The 24,000-nt window shown below is 38.8% G+C and overlaps 1 protein-coding gene across 1 annotated transcript in view; it reads left to right on the top strand.

Moving 5' to 3' along the window:
* Positions 1-24,000, top strand: part of aadat (aminoadipate aminotransferase) — a 40,334-nt gene that overhangs the window by 3,759 nt on the left and 12,575 nt on the right. The window contains exons 4-11 of the mRNA XM_056460980.1: positions 4,478-4,610; positions 6,836-6,910; positions 6,996-7,190; positions 10,104-10,169; positions 10,302-10,384; positions 12,997-13,093; positions 21,170-21,231; positions 21,453-21,517. Of these exons, the coding sequence (XP_056316955.1) occupies positions 4,478-4,610; positions 6,836-6,910; positions 6,996-7,190; positions 10,104-10,169; positions 10,302-10,384; positions 12,997-13,093; positions 21,170-21,231; positions 21,453-21,517 (776 nt within the window). The remainder of the gene's footprint in view (positions 1-4,477; positions 4,611-6,835; positions 6,911-6,995; positions 7,191-10,103; positions 10,170-10,301; positions 10,385-12,996; positions 13,094-21,169; positions 21,232-21,452; positions 21,518-24,000) is intronic.

Genomic DNA, 24,000 nt, shown 5'->3' with positions numbered 1-24,000 from the left:
GCTCTAGGCAGGCCCGGATTAAGAATTCAGAGGCCCCCACCTGGCAGCACCCCTATAGTTGAATTAAAAAATAAGATTAATATAATATTTTTCAAATAAATTTAATCTATAATGTATTGACCACGTTTTTAAAATAAATTATATACAATACATTTCTAGTCTACAAAGATTTAACTTATTTGGTAAAGCATTTAAAGCATACTTTCAAAAAACACTACTAAAAATTAATGAATTTAATATACTTGTTTGAGTTCACTGAAGCAGTGCTAAAATTTATATTTAAGGGTATTTTTAATGTATAACTTCTACAAACTTATAACGCATATGATCAGAATCAGTTTTATTGCCAAATGTGCTTCACACACACAAGGAATTTGTTTTGGCTACAGAAGCTTCCAGTGTACAATAAAGTGACAAGTGACAACACAAAATAAATAAATACGAAAAAAGAAAGACGATAAACATTAAACAGAGATGCAGTTAGTCAAAAGAATCTGGATGTTGAGTTGTATGTACAGATTTGTTATAAATATACAGGTTATTAGGTGCTGTGTACAAATGCGAATGGAGAAGGTATTGCATTGTATATTGATATAAGGTGCTGTGTACAAGTGCGTATGAGAAAGTATTGCACATATTTATTGCACAGTAGGGGAATATTTAACTGTTCATAAGGTAGACAGCCTGAGGAAAGAAACTTTTCCTGTGTCTGGCTGTTTTTGTGCTTGGTGCTCTGAAGCGCCGACCAGACGGTAACAGTTCGAACAGGAAGTGTGCTGGGTGTGAGGGGTCCAGAGTGATTTTGCGAGCCCTTTTACTCACTCTGAAAGACTACAGTTCTTGAAGTGTAGGAAGGGGTTGTGCCAGTGATTCGTTCGACAGTCCGGACTATTCGCTGTAGTCTTCGGAGGTCGGTTTTGGCAGCTGAGCTGAACCAGACGGTGATTGAAGTGCAGAGGATGACAGCTGAGTTGAACTGTACGAGCAGCTCCTGTGGCAGGTTGAACTTCCTCAGCTGACAAAGGAAGTATAGTCTCTGCTGGGCTTTCCTCACAATAGAGTCTGTGTGAATGTCCCACTTCATATCCTGAGAGATGGTGGTGCCCAGGAACCTGAATAAATCTACTAATTTGGATATAACACCTCTCCAATCCAGTTCAATGAATCTGAGTCCTCCATAATTCACACACTTATTAATGATTCCTACTTGTCTGCCTCGTGATGAAGAGTAGTCCAAGTCAGATATGTAGTGGGGGGAAAAAAGAAGAACGTGTTAATCAGATGTTAGATTTGAACCGGGTTTATGATGCTTATTCCAACAAGGTGTGCTATTTGCACTTAGCCTAAATAGACACTCCAAAATCTGCATTTTTTCCCCCCCTTGCAGGGGCCCCAAGTGCACCGGCGCATGTTCTAACAGGGTTGTGCTTATTCTCTTAATGTGTTTTACGTGTGTTTTGAGCATAACGTACAATAAACCAATCAGAGTCTCATTCCCTCAGTTGTGTCGCACCATTGCACATTTGCTGTTTACACGGCGGACTTCGTAAGTGAAAAAACTGAACGCTTTTCTAGCGAGAAAACAGTTAAACAGAGCATCTGCAGCGCGAGGATAAAGAACGAGCCTCCTCCATTCAGCCCCTTTACTTTCTCTTTACTTTACTTTTACTCTTTACTCCTTTACTTTCATGGAGTAAGCAAATGAATAAATGAACAATAATAACGAAGTGTGGTCAAAAACCGAACACATCATTATATCCAAACACACGTCCTTTTCTTCCGCCCCATCTGGTGATACAGAAATCTGTTTCATTCTATTCCGTTCCATCCTATGCTTTCCTCTGTGTAATGTGTTGTGCAATGGTGCTGGGCAACTTTGGGAAATGATGCCGTCAAGGGGCAAACATGTGAGCCACAGGGCAACTAATTAGAGCAGCCGGATCCAGATACAATTTTGTTGCCCATTCTCAAGAGGAAAGTAGCCAAGCAACATTGCTCTATTGCCATAATGCATACACAAGTTTCTCTGTGTATCATCATCAGCATTAGATATATCTAGGACTAGTCAAAGTGCTTAGATAATAATATTCCTCTTTTGTTGATTCTTATAGCTTATATTGTCATTCTGAAGAATCATCTTAAAATACTTTAAACGTTTTTTTTTTCTATTTTATTTTTCACAGCATTTCCTATATATTTTTTCTTCTGTAGAAAGTCTTATTTGTTTTATTTTCCCTAGAATAAAAGCAGTTTTTAATTATTAGCCCCCTTAAACAATATTTTTGTTCGATTGTCTACAGAACAAACCAGCGTTATACAATGACTTGCCTAATTAAACTAGTTAAGCCTTTAAATGTGGTGTATGTAAGTTTTTGGCTCTTCTAAAGCATTAAATACTATAATATGTTTGCATATTTTAAGAAACATCCCAAAACATTGCATGTTTTAAGAAACATCCTAAGTGAACATATTTGTTTATCTGAAAACTAATTCTAAAGTCAGATATTCTGCTTTGAAAATGTACTTTACGTGCCAGAACGGCTGTCTTTGCTTTGGTTCTTTTAACCCACCTAATGCCAGTTTAGCCAATTATATTTCAGCACTCCGGGTCGCCTTGGAAAAAAAAACGCATATTTGATTCATTCAGTCTGGCAAGCTCTCAAAGTATGCATCTGTGACCGGAAATGCGACCTCTGGTGGCCAGTAGCAGACTCTGAAATGAGACGCAGATTTAGGCCCAATATCAATTCTACCCCCTAGGCCTTCCCCCTACCCCTCAGGTGTCCCAATTCTCTTTAACTTGAAGGCGTAGGGCTAAGGGCAAGGGGTAGATAGCCCTTCGAACGAAGATTTTTCAGGACCACACTCGAAACCAAGGGGTAAGAAAATTTCCCAGAATACACCAGCCACAGCTGCACCCGGAATTAAGGCGATCCACAAATTAGTATTTTTTTGTTATTATTACGAACTTTTACAACAAACAAACACATGTTTTAAAATCTTCATAACTGCGTTTGTGTTTTACCGTCATGCTTAAAAAAAATGAATACTCTGTCAGAAAAGTCTAGTGACTGAGAATGAGCTTTTTACAGTGTCTGCTATAATGTTAATGTTGTTTACTTGTGTTTACATTGATGAATATGGCCACTGTGTAAATGCGCAGTACAGTTACGATCTTATTGCCACATTATATCGTCATAATAAGATGATATATGCCTTCAGTGATCTCCTGAAGATAAATACCAAAAAATACAACTGGAATAACTACAGCAGTCGCCATCGTCTGATCTCAGATGAAGTAAGAGCTCGCGATGACATCTTATGACGTGTGCAGGTGCTGTAGTGCTGTCCCAATTCTTAGGGGTAAATTTTGAAGCCCTTCCCATTAATACTCGGTTTTAGGGACCAAGGGGAAGGGGTAGGGGTACAAAAATAGAATTGGGATTGGACCTTATTGGTTCCACATAAGGTGTCTATTAATTAGCAAATAATATAAATATTACAAACATAAACGTTAGCAGGTTACATTGTAACCCTGTGTCCTAACAACACGGTATGTGAAGAGATACGCAGTGATAAGCAATTTAGCTGTTTGCACCAGACAAAACACGACAGACATTTAAATACAGCCATTCAGAAGCACAAAATAGTGCACTCGCTGCACTCCAGCAAAATGGTAAGGTTTGTAATCTAATTAATACATATTAGCCCTCTTTAACATTAATAAATGAAGATGCTGAATCACATATTTGTTGGCTTACACTGAGTCTAAAGTTCACTTTCAAACGGTTTATTTTATTTTGAAGATCTGAGGGGAACTATCTGCTCCTGCTTTCAGTAGTATGGCAGTAAATGTCATGTAAAACGGCATTCAAACTCACATTGTTAGCATTTAACACTGAATAGAGCACATGAGGTGAACCTGAGGTGATCATTGTAGTTTATCCTTTTATTCAGCTGTAAGAAATTGAAGTCGTTTCTAAAATATAAATTTCAGGTGTTCGTTAGGACAAAAACTCCTTTCAATATGAAAATTATTCCTTCTATCGTGTGCTGTTGCCTTTAGTTAGGACACGGTTTAGGCTCCCTAGAGGCATGCTGTTGGTGCTGTCAGTCTGGCATCCCCTGCTTGCATGGAGACGTCAGAGGAGGGGCTGAGAGAAAATGTGTTTTTTTAACCAGGAGTGCAATACCTAGTTTAACCACTGGGTGTCAAACTTACATACTGCACCTTTAAATTGCACTTCATTTGCACAATACTAGTATCTTGAACAATATCTAGTCAAATATTATTTACTGTCATCATAGCAAAGATAAAAGAAATCAGTTATTAGAGATGAGTTATTAAAACTATTATGTTTAGAAATGTGCTGAAGAAATCTTCATTCCATTAAACAGAAATTGGGAAAAAATATACAGGGGAGCTAATAATTCAGGAAGGCTTAATGGTTTAAAGTGTGTGTCTGTGTGTTTGCAGTATTCCAGAGCTTCTGTCGTGGATGAAGGATCTGCAGAAGAGTCTTCACAATCCACCTACAGCCTCCTTCAGTGCAGAGAGAGGGCAGATGGAGATGTGTGTGACCACCGGCAGTCAGGAGGGCCTCTGCAAGGTAAATCACATCCATCTGATTCTGTGCATCTTTACTAGAGATGTGGAGACAAATCCATTCTGAGATTTTCAAATTACTCTCATTACTCTCATTTGAATCTATTCAGGCCTTACGCCCCATTCACATAAGGCGTCAGCTTCAATGCTTCCCATTCACTTTGAATGGGTGACGTCAGGCATTGCCGAACTGCATTGTGGATCCGTCAGCGCCACTTCAGAGGCGTTGCTCGCTGCTGAAGTTGGGACTTGCTCAACTTTTTAAGCGCCGACGGAAGCGTCAGCCAATCAGATCGTTGCATACAAATACACCAGTTCAGACAGTGGCCTATTGCTGACTAATTTCATTGGCTGACGCTGCTATGACGATCGCGTCAGCCCCAACTTCAGACACGCCCTCTGTCAAGCATTGACGCAGAAGCCCCATGTGAATCGGGCGTCAGTTTTCAACAGAAGACAGTCTTCTAGGCTAGTTTTTAAACAACAAAAGGCGCTCTTGGCTTGTTTTTAAACAACAGACGGTGCTCTAGGCTAGTTTTAACAACACATGGCGCTCTAGGCTAGTTTTTAAACAACAAATGGCGCTATTGGCTAGTTTTAAAAGCAGATGGCGCTCTAGGCTGGTTTTAAAACAACAGGTGGCACCAGGGGCGCCGCTGGCCACAACAGGCCCTATGTCAAGTGAAGACCGGGGAGGGGGGGTGCATGTGGTGTGTCGCGGATGAAAAGTGATGAGGGCCGGGGAGGGGGTGATGGTGTTGCGGACGAAAGTGAAGAGCGGGGGGGGGGGGGGGGGGGGGGGGGGGGGGGGGGGAGCGTGGGGGTAGGAGGGTCGTGGGCCCTTGATAATGTCTCTGGGGGCCCCCAAAATATGTGGGCCCTTAGAATCGTCCTAACTCCCCCGCCATAACCCACCACCCCTAGCGGCGCCCCTGGGTGGCACTCTAGGCTCGTTTTTAAACAACAGATGGCGCTCTAGGCTAGTTTTAACAGCAGACAGCGCTTTAAGCTAGTTTTTTAAGTAGATGCGCTCTAGGCTAGTTTTTAAACAACAGGTGGGTCTCTAGGCTAGTTTTTAAAAGCAGATGTGCTCTAGGCTAGTGTTTAACAGCAGACGGCACTCTAGGATAGATTTCAAAACCAGATGGTCACTAGACTTGGTTCTTAAATTTTGATTTCACCTGGGGCCTCATGTACAAAGACTTGCGTTGAATTCATACTAAAACATTGTGTACGGACAAAGCTGTAAATGTGCGTATGCAGTAAAAAAACACATGTATGAAACACTGCGTACGCTGAATCCCACACATATTCTCTTTGTACATCTGAATTAACGTGAAATTGAGCTCACGTTCACGAGCGCAAAACCCCTCCCTGCCTCCTCCCCCATATAAATATGGGAATGACCAAAATCAAACAAAAAATTTCACAGAATGTGAATTGGAGATGCTCCTATCGGAGGTAGACCGGAGAAAAAATGTGTTATTTGCAAGTTTGTTCGCGGTTAACGTAGTGGGGTTTTTGAACATTGATAATGTCCTATAAGGCCAACACTGCCATAACCATAGACTAAGGGTTGTAAACGTTTGCAAATGCTTTTATATGTTCAAATCACGTAATTGTTAAAAAAATTAAAAATTGTCGGTGCCAATAGCCTAGTGGTTAGTGCGTCGACATATAGCACCCAGGTGCTCACGGCGACCCGAGTTCGATTCCTGGCTCGAGGTTCTTTGCCGATCCTTCCCCTCTCTCTGCTCCCCATACTTTCCTGTCTGTAAATCTCCACTGTCCTGTCATTAAAGGTGAAAACCCCTAAAAAGTCATTATAAAAAAAAAAAATATATATATATATATATATATATATATATATTTAACCCATCTTGTCAATTATAAATGAATAGCGATGTTTTTCACATGTGTTGGTGCGATACTTTGTAGTGTGCAATTTAATGTAATTGCCTCTAGGAGTCGCCAATGGAAATAAAACAAACACACAAGAAATGCATGTATGCCAGACATTGACGCAGACCAACGCACATTCTCACGTTAATTTCATCGTTAGTAAATCCAAACGTGAGCGTGAAACCTGGTGTACGCAAAGTTTTTATGCGTAGGCAGTGTTGATACATGAGGCCCCAGGACTTTAATAGTTTGTCATGTGGGCAACTCAGCTTTGTTTTTTAAGAGTTTCAAATCAATCCTACTCATCCTCTTGTTTGTGTCTTTCAGATTTTCGAGATGCTGGTCAGCTGTGGTGATAATGTCCTCCTGGACGCTCCCACATACTCAGGAACACTGGCGGCTGTATGATCCTCCCTCTCTGCCTGTGCTCTGATCTCTCCACTGTCCTGCTGTAGGTGATTTTCCTCATCTCTGTGTGTGTTTTCAGCTCCAGCCGCTGGGTTGTAACATCATCAACGTGTCGAGTGATCAGCACGGCATGATCCCTGAAGCCCTGCAGAAAATCCTGAAGGTTTGGGACCCTGCGGACGAACGCAAGCCCAGAGTCCTGTACACCATCCCCAATGGAGGAAACCCCACCGGAGCCTCCATGACCCTCGAGAGGAAGCAGCAAGTCTATGAGGTCAGCAGAGATTGGGATGCATGTATTCATAACTAATACTGTAATTATGTGTATTGTAAATGCATTTTAACAATATACTTTTGTTTTTTAACCTTATTGTAGTAAAATCAAAGTAACACAACAACTATAGCATAGCATTTAAACTGTTGGGGTAATTCTATAGTTGCTATGGTAACACAGCTATAGTTTTTAATCTGTCGTGGTAATTCTATAGTTGCTATGGTAACACCTGTAGTATTTAATCTGTTATGGTAATTCTATAGTTGCTATGGTAACAATAACCATAGCATAGCATTTAATCTGTTGGGGTAATTCTATAGTTGCTATGGTAACACCTGTAGTATTTAATCTGTTATGGTAATTCTATAGTTGCTATGGTAACACCTGTAGTATTTAATCTGTTATGGTAATTCTATAGTTGCTATGGTAACAATAACCATAGCATAGCATTTAATCTGTTGGGGTAATTCTATAGTTGCTATGGTAACACCTGTAGTATTTAATCTGTTATGGTAATTCTATAGTTGCTATGGTAACACCTGTAGTATTTAATCTGTTATGGTAATTCTATAGTTGCTATGGTAACAATAACCATAGCATAGCATTTAATCTGTTGGGGTAATTCTATAGTTGCTATGGTAACACCTGTAGTATTTAATCTGTTATGGTAATTCTATAGTTGCTATGGTAACAACAACCATAGCATAGCATTTAATCTGTTGGGGTAATTCTATAGTTGCTATGGTAACACAGCTATAGTTTTTAATCTGTCGTGGTAATTCTATAGTTGCTATGATAACACAACTAGAATTTAATCTGTTTTGGTAATTCTATAGTTGCTATGGTAACACAACTGTAGTATTTAATCTGTTCTGGTAATTCTATAGTTGTTATGGTAACAGTAACTATAGTATTTAATCTGTTGTGGTAGTTCTATAGTTGCTATGGTACTAAAAACTATAGTATTTAATCTGTTGTGGTAATTCTATAGTTGCTATGGTAATACAACAACTGTTGTATTTAATCTGTTTTGGTAATTCTATTGTTGCTATAGTATTTAATCTGTCATGATAATTCAATAGTTGCTATGGCAACAACAGCTATAGTATTTAATCTGTCGTGATAATCCGATAGTTGCTATGGTAACAACAACTATAGTATTTAATCTGTTGTGGTAATTCTATAGTTGCTATGGTAACACAACAACTCTAGTATTTAATCTTTCGTGGTAATTCTAAAGTTGCTATGGTAACACCTGTAGTATTTAATCTGTTATGGTAATTCTATAGTTGCTATGGTAACACCTGTAGTATTTAATCTGTTATGGTAATTCTGTAGTTGCTATGGTAACAATAACCATAGCATAGCATTTAATCTGTTGGGGTAATTCTATAGTTGCTATGGTAACACCTGTAGTATTTAATCTGTTATGGTAATTCTATAGTTGCTATGGTAACACCTGTAGTATTTAATCTGTTATGGTAATTCTATAGTTGCTATGGTAACAATAACCATAGCATAGCATTTAATCTGTTGGGGTAATTCTATAGTTGCTATGGTAACACCTGTAGTATTTAATCTGTTATGGTAATTCTATAGTTGCTATGGTAACAACAACCATAGCATAGCATTTAATCTGTTGGGGTAATTCTATAGTTGCTATGGTAACACAGCTATAGTTTTTAATCTGTCGTGGTAATTCTATAGTTGCTATGATAACACAACTAGAATTTAATCTGTTTTGGTAATTCTATAGTTGCTATGGTAACACAACTGTAGTATTTAATCTGTTCTGGTAATTCTATAGTTGTTATGGTAACAGTAACTATAGTATTTAATCTGTTGTGGTAGTTCTATAGTTGCTATGGTACTAAAAACTATAGTATTTAATCTGTTGTGGTAATTCTATAGTTGCTATGGTAATACAACAACTGTTGTATTTAATCTGTTTTGGTAATTCTATTGTTGCTATAGTATTTAATCTGTCATGATAATTCAATAGTTGCTATGGCAACAACAGCTATAGTATTTAATCTGTCGTGATAATCCGATAGTTGCTATGGTAACAACAACTATAGTATTTAATCTGTTGTGGTAATTCTATAGTTGCTATGGTAACACAACAACTCTAGTATTTAATCTTTCGTGGTAATTCTAAAGTTGCTATGGTAACAACAACTATAGTATTTAATCTGTCATGGTAATTCTATAGTTGCAATGTTAGCACAACAACTATAGTATTTAATCTATTGAGGTAATTCTATAGTTGCTATAGTAACAACAACTATAGTATTTAATCTGTTTTGGTAATTCAATAGTTGCTATGGTAACACAACAGCTGTAGTATTTAATCTGTCGTGGTAATTCTATAGTCGCTTTGGTAACAACAACTATAGTATTTAATCTGTCGTGGTAATTATATAGTTGCTATGGTAACAACACCTTTAGTGTTTAATCCTCTTAGTCTTTAATCTTTTGTGGTAATTCTATAGTTGCTATGGTAACAACAACTGTAGTATTTAATCTGTTGTGGTAATTCTACAGTTTCTATGGCAACACAACAACTAATATTTATTCTGTTGTGGTAATTCTATAGTTGTTATGGAACACAACAACCAAAGCATTTAATCTGTTGTGGTAATTCTGTAGTTGCTATGGTAACACACAACAACCATAATATTTAATCTGGTGTGGTAATTCTATAGTTGCTATGGTAACACAAAAACTATATTATTTATTCTCTTACCACATTTATTCTATGGTTCTGCCTATGAATGTGCCAGTTTACTCTCAACCAATGGTGTGATTGCAGAGGCATTACCCACCAATGATTGTGACCCAGTTATACATATACTTTCTATATTTGCATGTCCAGAAACGTGCTTGTGATTTGACCATGTGTTTAATTTGCAGCTTGCAAGGAAATACGACATGCTCATCATCGAGGACGACCCGTATTACTTCCTGCAGTTCCAGAAAGTGAGTGTGTGTGTGTGTGTGTGATTTTTATGGCTTGATGTGTTTGTTTAGTGGTTTGTTTAAGCTCTTGATAGTGTCAGTATTGCAGCTGCGATAAGATAACACTCTGGTACTGTATCTGTTGTCGTCCAGCCGTGGGCTCCTACATTTCTCTCCATGGACGAGGACGGACGTGTGCTGCGAACAGACTCCTTCTCCAAGATCCTTTCATCAGGGTAAGTGTGTGTGTGTGTGTGTGTGTGTGTGTGCGTGTGTGTGTGTGTGTGTGTGTGTGTGTGTGTGTGCGTGCGTGTGTGTGTGTGTGTTTGTTTGTTTACACCTGTGTACTATAGAGGCAGAGGCACACAGTATGTTTATGTGCGTCTGTTTTAACTACTTTCCTCACCGCTTTCTGTGTGTATTACTGCTGTCAAATGATTAATGTCTTGTGAAATTTAACGTTTTTTAGATCTTAGAATCAGTGTGATTCTATGGATGATTTTGAAGTGTGCTCTAAAACAATGACAAAATTCACATTTAGTAGATATAAACCTGATATAAACCTGTAAAGCTTTGTCGCTTCCGCATAAATAGATCAGCAGTTTTATTTACGTCACCTCATACTTCATTTTCTCATCAAATCTTCTGACCAATCAAATGCTCTCTAGTATCTGACAAGCCACGCCCCCTTCAAGATGCTTCTCTTTTTATGCGCTTGAGCTCAACCACTCTCACTGGCAGAGCGGTGATAAAACAAAACGCTATTGGCTGTTTACTACAAATGGGGAGGAGCTACTCTATGCCCCGCCCTCTCTTCATATTGAGATCAAACATTGAATAAAAAATGCACATTTCAAAGCCCTATACATTTTATATATATATACATCAATATTACATTACTTTTGTTGAACACTTTTCTTTTGTTTCTTTTCATATTTCATATAGTTCAATATTTTAACATAGTTTAGCACAAATTGATGCTAAATGAAATCAATATAAATCGTTACACTCACCGGCCACTTTATTAGGTACACCTGTTTAACTGCTCGTTAACAAAAATTTCTAGTAGGCCAATCACATGGCAGCAACTCAGTGCGTTTAGGTATGTAGACATGGGCTTTTTCTCAATTCCAAAAATGCAGAGAATGGACTTGTGTTCTTGTGAAGACCTGTCTTGGGGGAGACCTCGAGAACAGAGAACGCGTCCTGTGAGAAATGAGATGCTGCTTTCTTCCTGATGGTCACATGAGCTTCACGCGTTTTTAATGTTAAATTATTTAAACACTGCAACATTCATACAACGATTTATTGTTTTTCCCCTTTTCAATATATATACTCTGCATAAAGATCTTACACATATATATTTCACAATATAAATAAAACATATTTTAATATGAATTTCAGCAAATAAACACCCTTAATGTGCTTATTCCTCCTTTAAGATGTCCATGCTGATGTTTACTTTCACCGTTTCATTTAGGGAAACTCCTGAGGTAAATAAGTGATATCTCTGATCTTTATTAATAAATCTAAATAAAATGCTGCGCTTCCCACCTCCATTCGCAATGACTTCTGGGACTTCTAGAGTGAGTTCGGTGCTCAAGTCTGCATCGGTGCGTCCTCGATCAAGAACACATCCGGGAAGTTTCACGCGTCCTCCGTTTTTACGGTCTTGAGTTTTGGAACTGAACTTTGGCAGTTGATGACGTTACACGAGGACACAAGATGGCTGAAGAACGCATATTGAGAAACAGCCAGTGTCAAGACGATCTGCTGCAGTTCAAACCGAGCATCAGAATAAGGTCATCAACATGGTTGTTAGTGCCAGACGGGCACTGGTCTGAGTATTTCAGAAACTGCTGATCTACTGGGATTTTCACGCACAACTAGGGTTGAGAGAATGGTCTGAAATAGAGAAAATATCCAGTGAGCGGCAGTTCTGTGGGCGTTAATGCCTTGGTGATTCCAGAGGTCAGAGGAGAATGGCCAGACTAGTTCCAGCTGATAGAAAGGCAACAGTAACTCAAATAAGCACTCGTTACTGCCGAGGAATGCAGAAGAGCATCACTGAACACACAACACGTCCAACCAAAACTGGACAATAGAAGATTGGAGAAACGTTGCCTGGTCTGATGAATCTCCATTTCTGCTGCCACATTCGGATGGTAGGATCAGAATTTGGCATCAACAACATGAAAACATGGATCCATCCTGCCTTGTATCAACGGTTCAGGCTGGTGGTGGTGGTGTATTAGTGTGGGGGATATTTTCTTGGCACACTTTGGGTCCATTAGTACCAATTGAGCATCGTGTTAACGCCACAGCCTACCTGAATATTGTTGCTGACCATGTCCATCCCTTTATGACCACAGTGTATCCATCTTCTGATGGCTACTTCCAGCAGGATAACACACCATGTCATAAAGCGCGAATCATCTCAGACTGGTTTCTTGAACATGACAATGAGTTCACTGTACTCAAATGGCCTCCACAGTCACCAGATCTCAATCCAATAGAGCACCTTTGGGTTGTGGTGCAACGGGAGATTCACATCATGGATGTGCCACCAACAAATCTGCAGCAACTGCGTGATGCTGTCATGTCAATATGGAGCAAAATCTCTGAGGAATATTTCCAATACCTTGTTAAATATATGACACAAATGATTAAGGCAGTTCTGAAAACAAAAGGGAGTCCAACCCGGTACTAGTAAGGTGTACCTAATAAAGTGGCCAGTGAGTGTATCTAGTCTTTTAATCTTTTCCCAGTTTGTGAATAGCTTGTGTATGTTGAGCTGGAGTGTTTCTTGACTCATTATTGTGTGTTTGTGTGGTGTGTTTTCCCTCAGCTTGCGGATTGGTTTTGTCACGGGCCCGAAGCCATTGGTGGATCGAGTGGTTCTGCACATCCAGGCCTCCACCATGCATACCAGCACCTTCACACAGGTTTACCTTCGTCCACCCTGTTGCTTTTCTCAGCTATTTTACTCAGTCTTGTAAAGTGCTACAGTAATGTAGAGTAAATACTACAGTGATTTTTGAACTGGAGGCTTTTTTTATAAAACGCAAAATTACCCATGATGCTTTGCATGTATGCGTAAGGAGGATGCTTCAAACTTCCGATTGGCAGTTTTACGCGTATAAAAAGTCATATTTGACAGCTTTGAAAAGATAGTTTTAATCTCTTAAACTTGCTCATCTTTGAACTAATAGTGCTGTTGACCAGCGCCACCTACTGGACTGATTATTAAATAATGCAATCTAATGGGGATGAAAAACAACTCTGAGTCATTTAACCTCACCATCAGACGGCATCTTGTGCTATTAAAATAGCACATTACTGAAGTCAACATGTTCTCTCTTTTTCAGATATATAACCAACCCAAACAAGTGTAATTCTCCAAAATGTCTGACACACACTTGTACCGTCCCACTAACACATTGATTGAAAGAGTTGCACAAAGTGAAAATAAAGCAACAGTATCTGGATGCAGCCTTTATAATGCAAGCTGAGATTGCATCATTCAGCGATGCAGTGTCAGACACAATGCACTCAATGGAGCGAGTGACGTCACTGTGAGGGGTAGGGTTAGGTGAGCCCATTAAAAAGCATTGGATGCAGCTCAGATTGCACTGCACCAGGTCTGCATCCAGACCCCTCTCAAATAAAGTGGCATTTTTGAAATAACAGAAAAAACACATGTAAATACTATATAGGAGCCGTATTACTATTCATTTATTTATAATGTTTATTTGTTTACTGATTAGTTTGGGTTTCACAGTGACGTTTAATGTTTTTAGTCACGTGGGCCTACCTGGCACCTGCTAGAGCAAATAAAGCGCGTGCACAATCACACAGGTGTTAGAAGGAGAGTGGGGTAGCTGTATTTTTTGTTGACCGCCACAGCACCCTATACAATGCAATAATCAGCTCCATAGACCAGTGGTTCTCAAACTGGGGGTCGCGACCCCTACAGGGGTCGCAGAATAATTTCAAGGGGTCGCGAGAGTGATTTAAAAATTGTGGAATTTTCAGTGATTATAATAAATATTTTTCAGTATTACAAGTGAAAGCTAATATTTTCAGATTTTTAAAAAGATATTACTGATTCATAAAGTATTTAGGACACATTCAGGCAGAATGCATCTTTGTACTTGAAATGCAGCGTTCAGGAACAGTTTAAAACTGTTGTCATGTCAACTTGCCGCAGTAAACAAAGCCTTCAACGGCTTGCCCCGCCTTCGCGCTCTTCTTATTGGCCCACTGCTCTAAGAACTGAACACGAGTGATTGGTTAAAATCAGCTGTCAGTCACTCAGTCAACGCCTCCTGTCTTCAGATGACAGGAGCTACAACCGCGAAAATGTAAAGCTCTGAAGATGAGAATGAAAACCACACTGACAGATTTTGTCTTAGAAACAATTTCGAATTTTGAGCCCTGTAATGTATAGTAAATGTAGTTAAAATATTGTGAACAGCTTAAAAAAACCTATTTTTATTGTTTGTATATGCTTTGGTAGTGGGGGGTCGCGAGTTCTTGACGATCTTACATTGGGGGTCGCTGGTTTAAAAGTTTGAGAACCACTCCCATAGACAACAGGTGTTTAACCCACAAATTGATGTTTTGTTTGTCATGTTTCAACTATATATAAAGTTTTGCTAAAAACATCTTGGGCTCAGCGTGTCTGTATCAGCCATCAGAGCGTCACAAATTAAAAGGACCCTCACTGCCTCTCTTGCGACTTAAGGACAAATCAGGAAGTTGCAATATACTACACTATACAAACTAAGTGGGTAATTTTGCGTTCTATGAAAAAAAGTCTATAGCAAACCACTGGAATTGATTAGCTGTGCTAATTCTATAAATCTAACAAATACAATATTGTAGATTTATACAGCTATATGGTGTTGTATACTACAATACACCACAGTTTACTGTAGTAAAAACTAAAGTGTACTACAGTATTTTTACAGTTTTATTAGTTTACTATAATTAATACTACAGTATGCTGGAGCATTCATTAATAAAGAGTTGTAAATATTATAATTTAAACAGTACACTACCAGACAAAAGTCTTGTCGACTTTCTAAGTTTTAGTAACAACAAATAATAACTTGACTTCTAGTTGATCATTTGGTATCAGAAGAGGCTTATATGAGAGGCAAAGACCTCTAGATTATGCTTATTTTGTCAGAATAAAATATGATCATGCCTTAATTTTAAATGATTTCATTAGGACAGTAATGTCTGACTTTGCTTAGACAAAAGTCTTGTCTCTGAACAGAAATAATGTCCAATGCAATGCATCTCTGCAATGACTCAAATCACTTATTAATAAAGTCATCTGGAATGGCAAAGAAACATTCTTGCAGGACTCCCAGAGTTCATCAAGAGTCTTTGGATTCATCTTCAAATCTCCTCCTTCATCTTACCCCAGACATGCTCAATAATGTTTATGTCTGGTGACTGGGCTGGCCAATCCTGCAGCACTTTGACTTTCTTTGCTTTCAGGATCTTTGATGTGGAGGCTGAAGTATGAGGAGCGCTATCCTGCTGAAGAATTTGCCCTTTTCTGTGGTTTGTGAAGTAATGAGCAGCACAAATGTCTTGATGCCTCAGGCTGTTGATGCCGCCATCCCCTCTGCAGATCTCTCGCACACCCCCATACTGAATGTAACCCCAAACCATTATTTTTCCTTCACCAAACTTGACTGATTACTGTGGGAATCTTGGCTCCATGCGGGTTCCAGTAGGTCTTCTGCAGTATTTGTGATGATTGGGATGCAGATCAACACATGATTCATCAGAAAAGTCTATCCTCTGCTACTTTTTTAAATGATTAACTGGAAGTCAAGTTATTATTTATTGCTCTTATAACTGAGATCAACAAGGCTTTTGTCAGGTAATGGAGAATATGTACAACAGAATAATATAGTTTTGCTTTAGTATGGATCAAAAACACTTTAATATTTACTATAAATTACAATTTATGTTACAGTTTGTTATATGTTACATAATCTACGTTAAGCTGCTTTGACACAATCTACATAGTAAAAAGCGCTATAGACGTAAGAACTGAATTGAATTGAACTGAATCAACAGGCATGAGCAAAACGTCAGCTCCAGAGCTTTTTCTGGTGTGTGCATGTGTGTCTTGAAGCACTTGTGCTTTAGATCCCAGTGGTGATCGTGATTGCCTCTGGTGAAGCTGAGCTTTAATTATTCACACAACCTGAATCTCAGAAGAAAAGCAGACTGATAAACAACTATCAGAGACAGAGAGGGAGAGAAAGAAAGAGACATTTGAATTGAAAACAACTTTATCCCCAACAATCGATTTTAAAACTTAAATCATACAATTAAGAGCAAATAAAATCAAATATATAAATAAATTCCCTTCAATCACAACACAAAAGCAAGTGTTTATAGCAATGACTATGGAATAAAATCACTGTCATAAATATTTAGTGCGTAAATAAAATTCACGCATCCGTAATTATAAAATCGTAAAGGAAAACGAAGCGTACTCGTAATTTTACGAGGGGTAAAATTTCAAAATCTGCGATTAGAACAGACACAGATATGACATTTTCTTTGTCTGTTTGTATATGACAGATAGTTTTACGATGGGTGTACTTTACAAACAATGTAGAAGTACAGTGAAACTGAGAAACTCTGCGCTCGCTGCCTGTAACGTTAACTTACATTATGCTAGCTCTCTATCCTCGGCCCGTTCTTAATTTTGATCTTGTAAAATGTCCAAGAAACACAGCGAAATTGGACCTCATTAAGTCTCAACCTTTATTACAGCTCATGACGGACATTATCAAAGAGTGAATAACAGAAATCTTACCTGAGACGGTGTGTGTGAGCTCGAGTGTACAGCAGGTGCGCCCTTGTGATCGATGACTCTCGCTTGTTTATTAATGCCTGTGACAGCGGTGACGTAATTTTGACAGTGGGGTGTCGCTGTTTGATTCGTACTCGTAATCAGGACTTCGTGTCCGTGGTGAAACTGTAATTCGTGTTTGTAAAGTACTCCCATCGTAAAACTATCAGTCATATACAAACAGACAAAGAAAATGTCGTATCTGTGTCTGTTCTAATCGCAGATTTTATAATTGTAGCCTCGTAAAATTACGAGTACGCTTCGTTTTCCTTTACGATTTTATAATTACGGATGCGTGAATTTTATTTACGCACAAAATATTTATGACAGTGATTTTATTCCATAGAGGAGGAGCCGCAGAATCAAGCTTCCAACCAAACGCTTGTATGTCAAATCAGCCATGCCCCCCGAACTTCTAACTTGACTGCCGGTATCTGCACTATAACAAAGGCTCGTAATATAAATATAAGCACTTGCATTTAAAAACACATAATAATACACCATTTATTTCAAAACTGTGTGAGCTGTTATAATTTAATAAAAACAATATTTGTTGGACTGCAAAAATAAACCATCTTTCACACACTCAAGCCTGAGTTAGACTAATATGAGTACAAAAAATATTTCTCTTGTAATGAGATTTGTTATCTTCACAGGGGTAGAAATATTACTTGTAAAATATGAACAATAACATATGAACAACACACACATTTTTAGAAAGGTTTTTATTTTTAATTAGCAGTCAACACGACCCAAAATATACACACCATAGATAACGATTTACCATGAGGGAATAATCGTGTGTTTAAAAGATAAACACAGCAAGATTTCTAAAAAACAACAGGAGATTCACACATCCCATCCCTGCACTATATAACATAATCCTTATCGATTTGTACAGTAAATTAGCAGTATTAATACAACAACTGATGTCCATCAGTTGCTGCAACATCTCTTGTATATTGTTTATCATTTTTTGCCTCTGTTTTCATTTGGTTTATTTGATGCCTTAATATCTGGCAAAGAGGAATTTACCTTCATCCATACATTTTCTTTTCGGCTTAGTCCCTTTATTAATCCGGGGTCGCCACAGCGGAATGAACCGCCAACTTATCCAGCACATGTTTTATAAAGCGAACGCACTTCCAGCTGCTACCCAACTCTGAGAAACATCCATACACACTCACTCACACTCAAACACTACGAACAATTTAGCCTACCTGTACCGCATGTGTTTGGACTGTGGGGGAAACCGGAGCACCCGGAGGAAACCCACGCGAACGCTGGGAGAACATGCAAACTCCACACAGAAACACCAACTGACCCAGCTGAGGCTTGAACGAGCGACCTTCTTGCTGTGAGGCGACAGCACTACCTACTGCGCCACTGCGTCGTCTGAATGTACCTTCCTTTGAATGTTTATTAGGAGTTTTTAAATAAAAAGCCAACCGTAAATGATGTATATAAATAATATATCGCATTTACAGCTCTATTTGCTATATAAGATTCTGTTTGTAGAATATTAATATTTTATAACAGCAAATTCAGTAGATTAACTCTATGCCGAAACTCAAAATGCCAGAGACGTCCTTTAAATCAAGCTGAAATAACCTTACAGGAGATCAATGTGGAGATCGGCTAACCAGGGGCGTAGCAACCGGGGAGGATCCATCCCCCTCACTTTTAGAGACAGACCATTTAGAAACAGTTGATTATTAATTATATAAACATATGATCTCATACAGCTGTCCCCCCCACTTTTAAAATGTCCCCTACGCCCCTGTGGCTAACATTAATTTTGTCTTCCTAATTATTATTTCAGTCCCATAAAGAGAATTACTGCTAGATAGCGATCACCTATATTTTCCCCATCATGGCTAGGCGTGTACCAGCAAACTAATAATAAAGCCCGATGAAGAACCTCACTTCACTGAATAAACAGTGTTCCACCAGCCTGATCTCAAGAGAAAACGTAAGTATTTTACGTTTTGTCAGTTTAGTGGCTAATTCGTACGAATTCGTACGAGTTCATTCGTTCGAAATTGTAGGATTTTTAAAAAGGAGGCGTGGCACCTAACCCCACCCCTAAACCCAACCGTCATTGGGGGATGAGCAAATCGTACAAAATCGTACGAATTAGATCGTACGAATTCATACGAATTAGCCACTAAATCAAAATGTTTGAATTGCCGTGATGTTGTGTTGGTTCCACCAGATCCTGTATGTCAGAAACTATAGTTTACTGCTGAACTCATTTTATCATGGTAAAATAACACCGAAATGGAATAATAACACTTCAATCTCCTCCCGAAGCTCCGACGGTCTGTTTAGAGAAACTGTCAATCACAGCTGTCAATCACGATGACACGCCTTAAAACATACTGTTTACATAAATGAAGATCTGCACCTATTTCAGCATGATAACCAGAGCCTTAATTGACCAAAACTATCTTTCAGGGCATTTCATTTGCAAATGTAATTAATTTTTATTTACATTTACATTTAGTCATTTAGCAGACGCTTTTATTTGGGCTGAAGTTTCATTCATTAACACGGAGGAGGCGTCGGCGCCAGTGGTGTAGTGGTTAGTGCGTCGACACCAGCTCTCCGGTGCTCACGGCGACCCGAGTTCGATTCCGCCTCGTGGTCCTATGCCCATCCTTCCCCTCTCTCTGCTCCCCACGCTTTCCAGTCTATGAGCAAATCCAGCGTTATTTATGTGACATTTGCAGAAAAACTCTGTTGAAATTGAAATTGGATATGAAACATCTGTTAATTTTTTTGAGAATAATTGATCACAGAGTTGTGGGAGCAGAAACACATCAGTCTGTAAACATGTTTTGCACTTTAAATGAGGAAAATAAACATGCATTATGGATGTGACAAAAAAGTTTGCAAGTTTACAGTATACAACATACTCTGTAGAAATTCTGTGAATTAAACTGCGCAACCCAAAAGAAATAATGGTAATCAAAAGGTAAGAGTTGCTCACCATAAAACAAAAGTAATTGATTTTATTTTATTTAATATTTTAGCATTTATGAGGAAAAAGTGTTGTGTTGGATGTGACATCTCTCTGTTATGGATGTGAAGGATGTGAAATTGCCACTTGTATTTGGTAAATCAAATATAATTGTTTGAAAACATTGACAGAGACAGGTTTGAGTATTTCTAAAGTACCGTAAAATACTTGCTCACACAAAAAACTTAGAAACAATTTCCATATTTTGGTGAAAACTTAATTTATTAAGGATGGAATTGCTCCTATATTCTCTACTGTCCTATCAAATAAAGGTGAAAAACCCAGAAAGAATAACAATAAAAATAAAAATAAAGAATAACACGGAGTAGGCGGCTTTTGTACTGCAGCCAGCCCCCAGGGGGCGATCTAACGACCGAGACCTTTACTCAAAAGCAGGCACACTTGGTGTATAGCACCAAAATATAACAATCCCTTCATAAGCTTATAATACTTAAAGGTCTAATCAAATTAAAATAAAGTTTTTTAGATGTTAATATCAGTATTGTTCGTTTTAAAGGCTATCTATAAGCTAGTGTGCTCCAAAACACTGACAAAATTAGCATTTAGTCGATATAAACCTGACATAAACGTGTAAAGCTTGTAGTTTGTCACTTCCACCTAAATAGATCAACAGTTTTATTTATGTCACCTCGTACTTCAGTTCCTCAGCAGATCTTCTGACCAATCAAATGCTCTCTAGTGTCTGACATGCCCCGCCCTCTTCAAGATGGTTTTCATTTGATGCGCTTGAGCTCAACCACTCTCACTGGCAGAGCGGTCATAAAACAAAACGCTATTGGCTGTTGTTTAAAAAGTGGAGGAGATATACACTTTGTCCCGCACCTCTCTTCGTGTTTTGGCTGAGATTATGTCAAACATCAAATAATAATACACATTTCAAAGCACTTCACGAGACCTTTAAAGTCTGCGTGAACCAGACATTGAGACTTTTATTTTGTATTTCCAACTGAAATGGAATATTAAGTAGGGGTGGGGCTTTCATTTTGTGCATCATTACCTCGTGATCATGGTCAGACTTTGATTGAAGATTACTAAAACAAACATTAACTTGCATGGACTCATTTAACCATTGTGTGTGTGTGTGTTCAGCTCATAGTCTCTCAGCTCCTGCATAACTGGGGTCAAGACGGTTTTCTCAAACACATCAACAGGTGAGCTGCAGATTTCTGACATTTTTTCGTGATGTAGTTATATTGAGTTTATTGGAGATGCTTAATTGAGTTGCAGTCATGTGAAAAAGTCATGCTAACTTCCTAATTTGTTCAGTAAACACACAATAAAGACACGCTGAGATGTCATGCAAACGTTTTGATATGAGCATATGCATTGAGTTGTGTTTATGGTTGATGTGTGTATTTTTCCTCTTCCTCAGCGTGATTGAGTTTTACAGGTCTCAGAGAAACGCCATGCTCTCCTCAGCTGACCGATGGCTCAAAGGTTTGACTCGCACATTATTACAACTCAATTCAGTTCATCTTTATTTCTATTTCTGCTTTTTACAGTGTAGATTGTGTCAAAGCAGCTTAACATAGATGAAGTTCAACCCAGCATATATCAGCTATGCTTCCATCCAAAGATGCTAATTAGATATTAATATTATTATTGCATAAAACATATGCAAATAAAGCAGCCTTTCCGTCCAACAAATCAAACAGAACAAAATCTCCACTTCCTGATAAACTGGAGCAAATATCAGACAGACATTTTAATTATATGCACAATTATTCACCCTCCTGTGAAGTGTTTGATTTTTTCCCAATATTTCCCAAAAGATGTTTAACAGATTCAGGAATTTCTCACAGTATTTCCTATAAAAAATGTTTCTTCTGGAGAAAGTCTTACTGTACGTTCACACCGAAAGTGATGAGGGCGTCCAAGGTCGCTCTGGCCGCCCTGGCGATAACGCTGTCTGCCTTCAGCTCCGGCGGCGAGAGCGTCAAAATTCGCTACACTGATCTCGTATTTAAAGGGGCCGTTGCAGCATATCAGTTACATTCCCTGCATAAAACACGCTTTCTAGCGTGGAAATGTTGAGCATTTCTTATCAAATTCATTCAACAATGGAAGATCAAGTAATATTTCATTTCAATAAATACCGGCGACTAGCTCTCTGCAACATGGTCGCCCACTGAAGCTAAGCAGGGCTGCGCCCGGTCAGTACCTGGATGGGAGACCACATGGGAAAGCTGGGTTGCTGCAGGAAGTGGTGTTAGTGAGGCCAGCAGGAGGCGCTCAACCTGTGGTCTGTTCGGGTCCTAACGCCCCAGTATATTGATGGGGACTCTATACTGCACAGTGAGTGCCGTCTTTCGAATGAGACGTTAAAGCGAGGTCCTGACTCTCTGTGGTTAAAAATCCCAGGATGTCCTTATTATGACATATGCACATATATGTTTTTTTTTTCTTCTTAAAATATATTTTTATTGAACGTTTTTAGTGCAAAAACATGTCAGATATGTACTTTGAGTAATAAGATAATATCCATCATTCATATCATTTGAATCCTGACCCCCACATTAAAATACTATTTAAAATAATGAATAAAATGTAATTGTAATTAAAAAACAAACAAACAAATTTTAAAAAATAAAAATAAAAAATTATTTTACATAAAGACATTTCTTTTGTCCAGGCTGAGTCTAAAGTGCGTCACACGCCGGATGCGGCGCTCAGAGCCGCAACACGGCGCGCACATGACAGTTGATAGTATCACACACCAGACGCGCACATTCGCAGGCTATTTAAAATGAAACTATTCAGGTGGCGCTCTGTGGCGCGGCGGAAATATGAACAGTGTCCTGAGTCGTGGCTGGGTGCCGCGGACAGCTGCCGACTTGCGGCTTCTGGTGTGCGACCTGCTTAAGCGACAAGCTTTTAGGGCCCTATCATACACCCAGCGCAATAAGGCGCAAGACGTGTTTTGTGCAATTTGTTGCTATTTTCAGACCAGCGCAACCTTAATTTTCACATTTTCCACCACGTTGTTTAAATAGCAAATCCATTTGCGGCACTTTGATGGGTGTGCTGGTCTAGAAAGGAGGTGTGTTAAGGCGCATTGTTGGTGCGTTGCTATTTTGAGGAACTGAAATAGTTGACCATTGACCAACTAAAAGCTGCTCTAAAGTCCAGCGCAGAGCACGATAGTTATGCACCTATGTGCACCTATTATTTATTATATGCATATTTATATTTGTTTTAATAAAAACAAGTTTAGATTTGTCCATCTGTCAGGTTTTAGAGACGTCTGCATCACCATATGGAGCATAAGAACAGGACGTGTGTTTGGATATAACTCAGTTTTTGACCACACTTCATTATTATTGTTCATTTATTCCTTTGCTGGAAATTAGAACTGAATTTAGAAATAGTTTTGAAACAAATATTTGAGCTTAATAAACCAAATTAAATATGTAAGCTAATCGATGTCCTCAGCGGAGTGAGTACAACAATGTTTTATTACTCCATGAAAGTAAGAGAGTTAAAGTAAAGTAAAGAGAACCTAAAGAGGCTGAATGGAGGAGGCTTGTTCTTCATCCTCGCATTGCAGATTCTCTGTAGTGCTCAGTTTTTCCACTTACAAAGTCCGCCATGTAAATAGCAAATGCTCCATGGTGCGACACACTGACTCTTAAAGGGAATGGGAGATGAGACTGGTTTAATGCACGTTATGCTCAAAACACATCCATAAGAATAAGCACAACCCTGTTATACCATGTCCTGGGGCGCAGAGCATATTTTTTCTATCCCTAAAATGGCAAAAGTGGATTCTGACACGCTCTTAATGCTTGTGCGCCATGCGCTTTAGACTTTGAACCTTAAAATAGAACCTTTAGAGGTTCCCAGATAATCATAGACAGAATCCCAGGTCCGATAAAATGGGAAATGTTTGTTGGCTGTGGAGAAAGTCTCAAGTGGGCTTA

This window comes from Danio aesculapii, chromosome 7 (assembly GCF_903798145.1).
Source record: "Danio aesculapii chromosome 7, fDanAes4.1, whole genome shotgun sequence".
Taxonomy (NCBI): Eukaryota; Metazoa; Chordata; class Actinopteri; order Cypriniformes; family Danionidae; genus Danio; species Danio aesculapii.
Note: the sequence above shows the minus strand (reverse complement) of the source record. Positions and strands in the feature narration are given on the sequence as shown.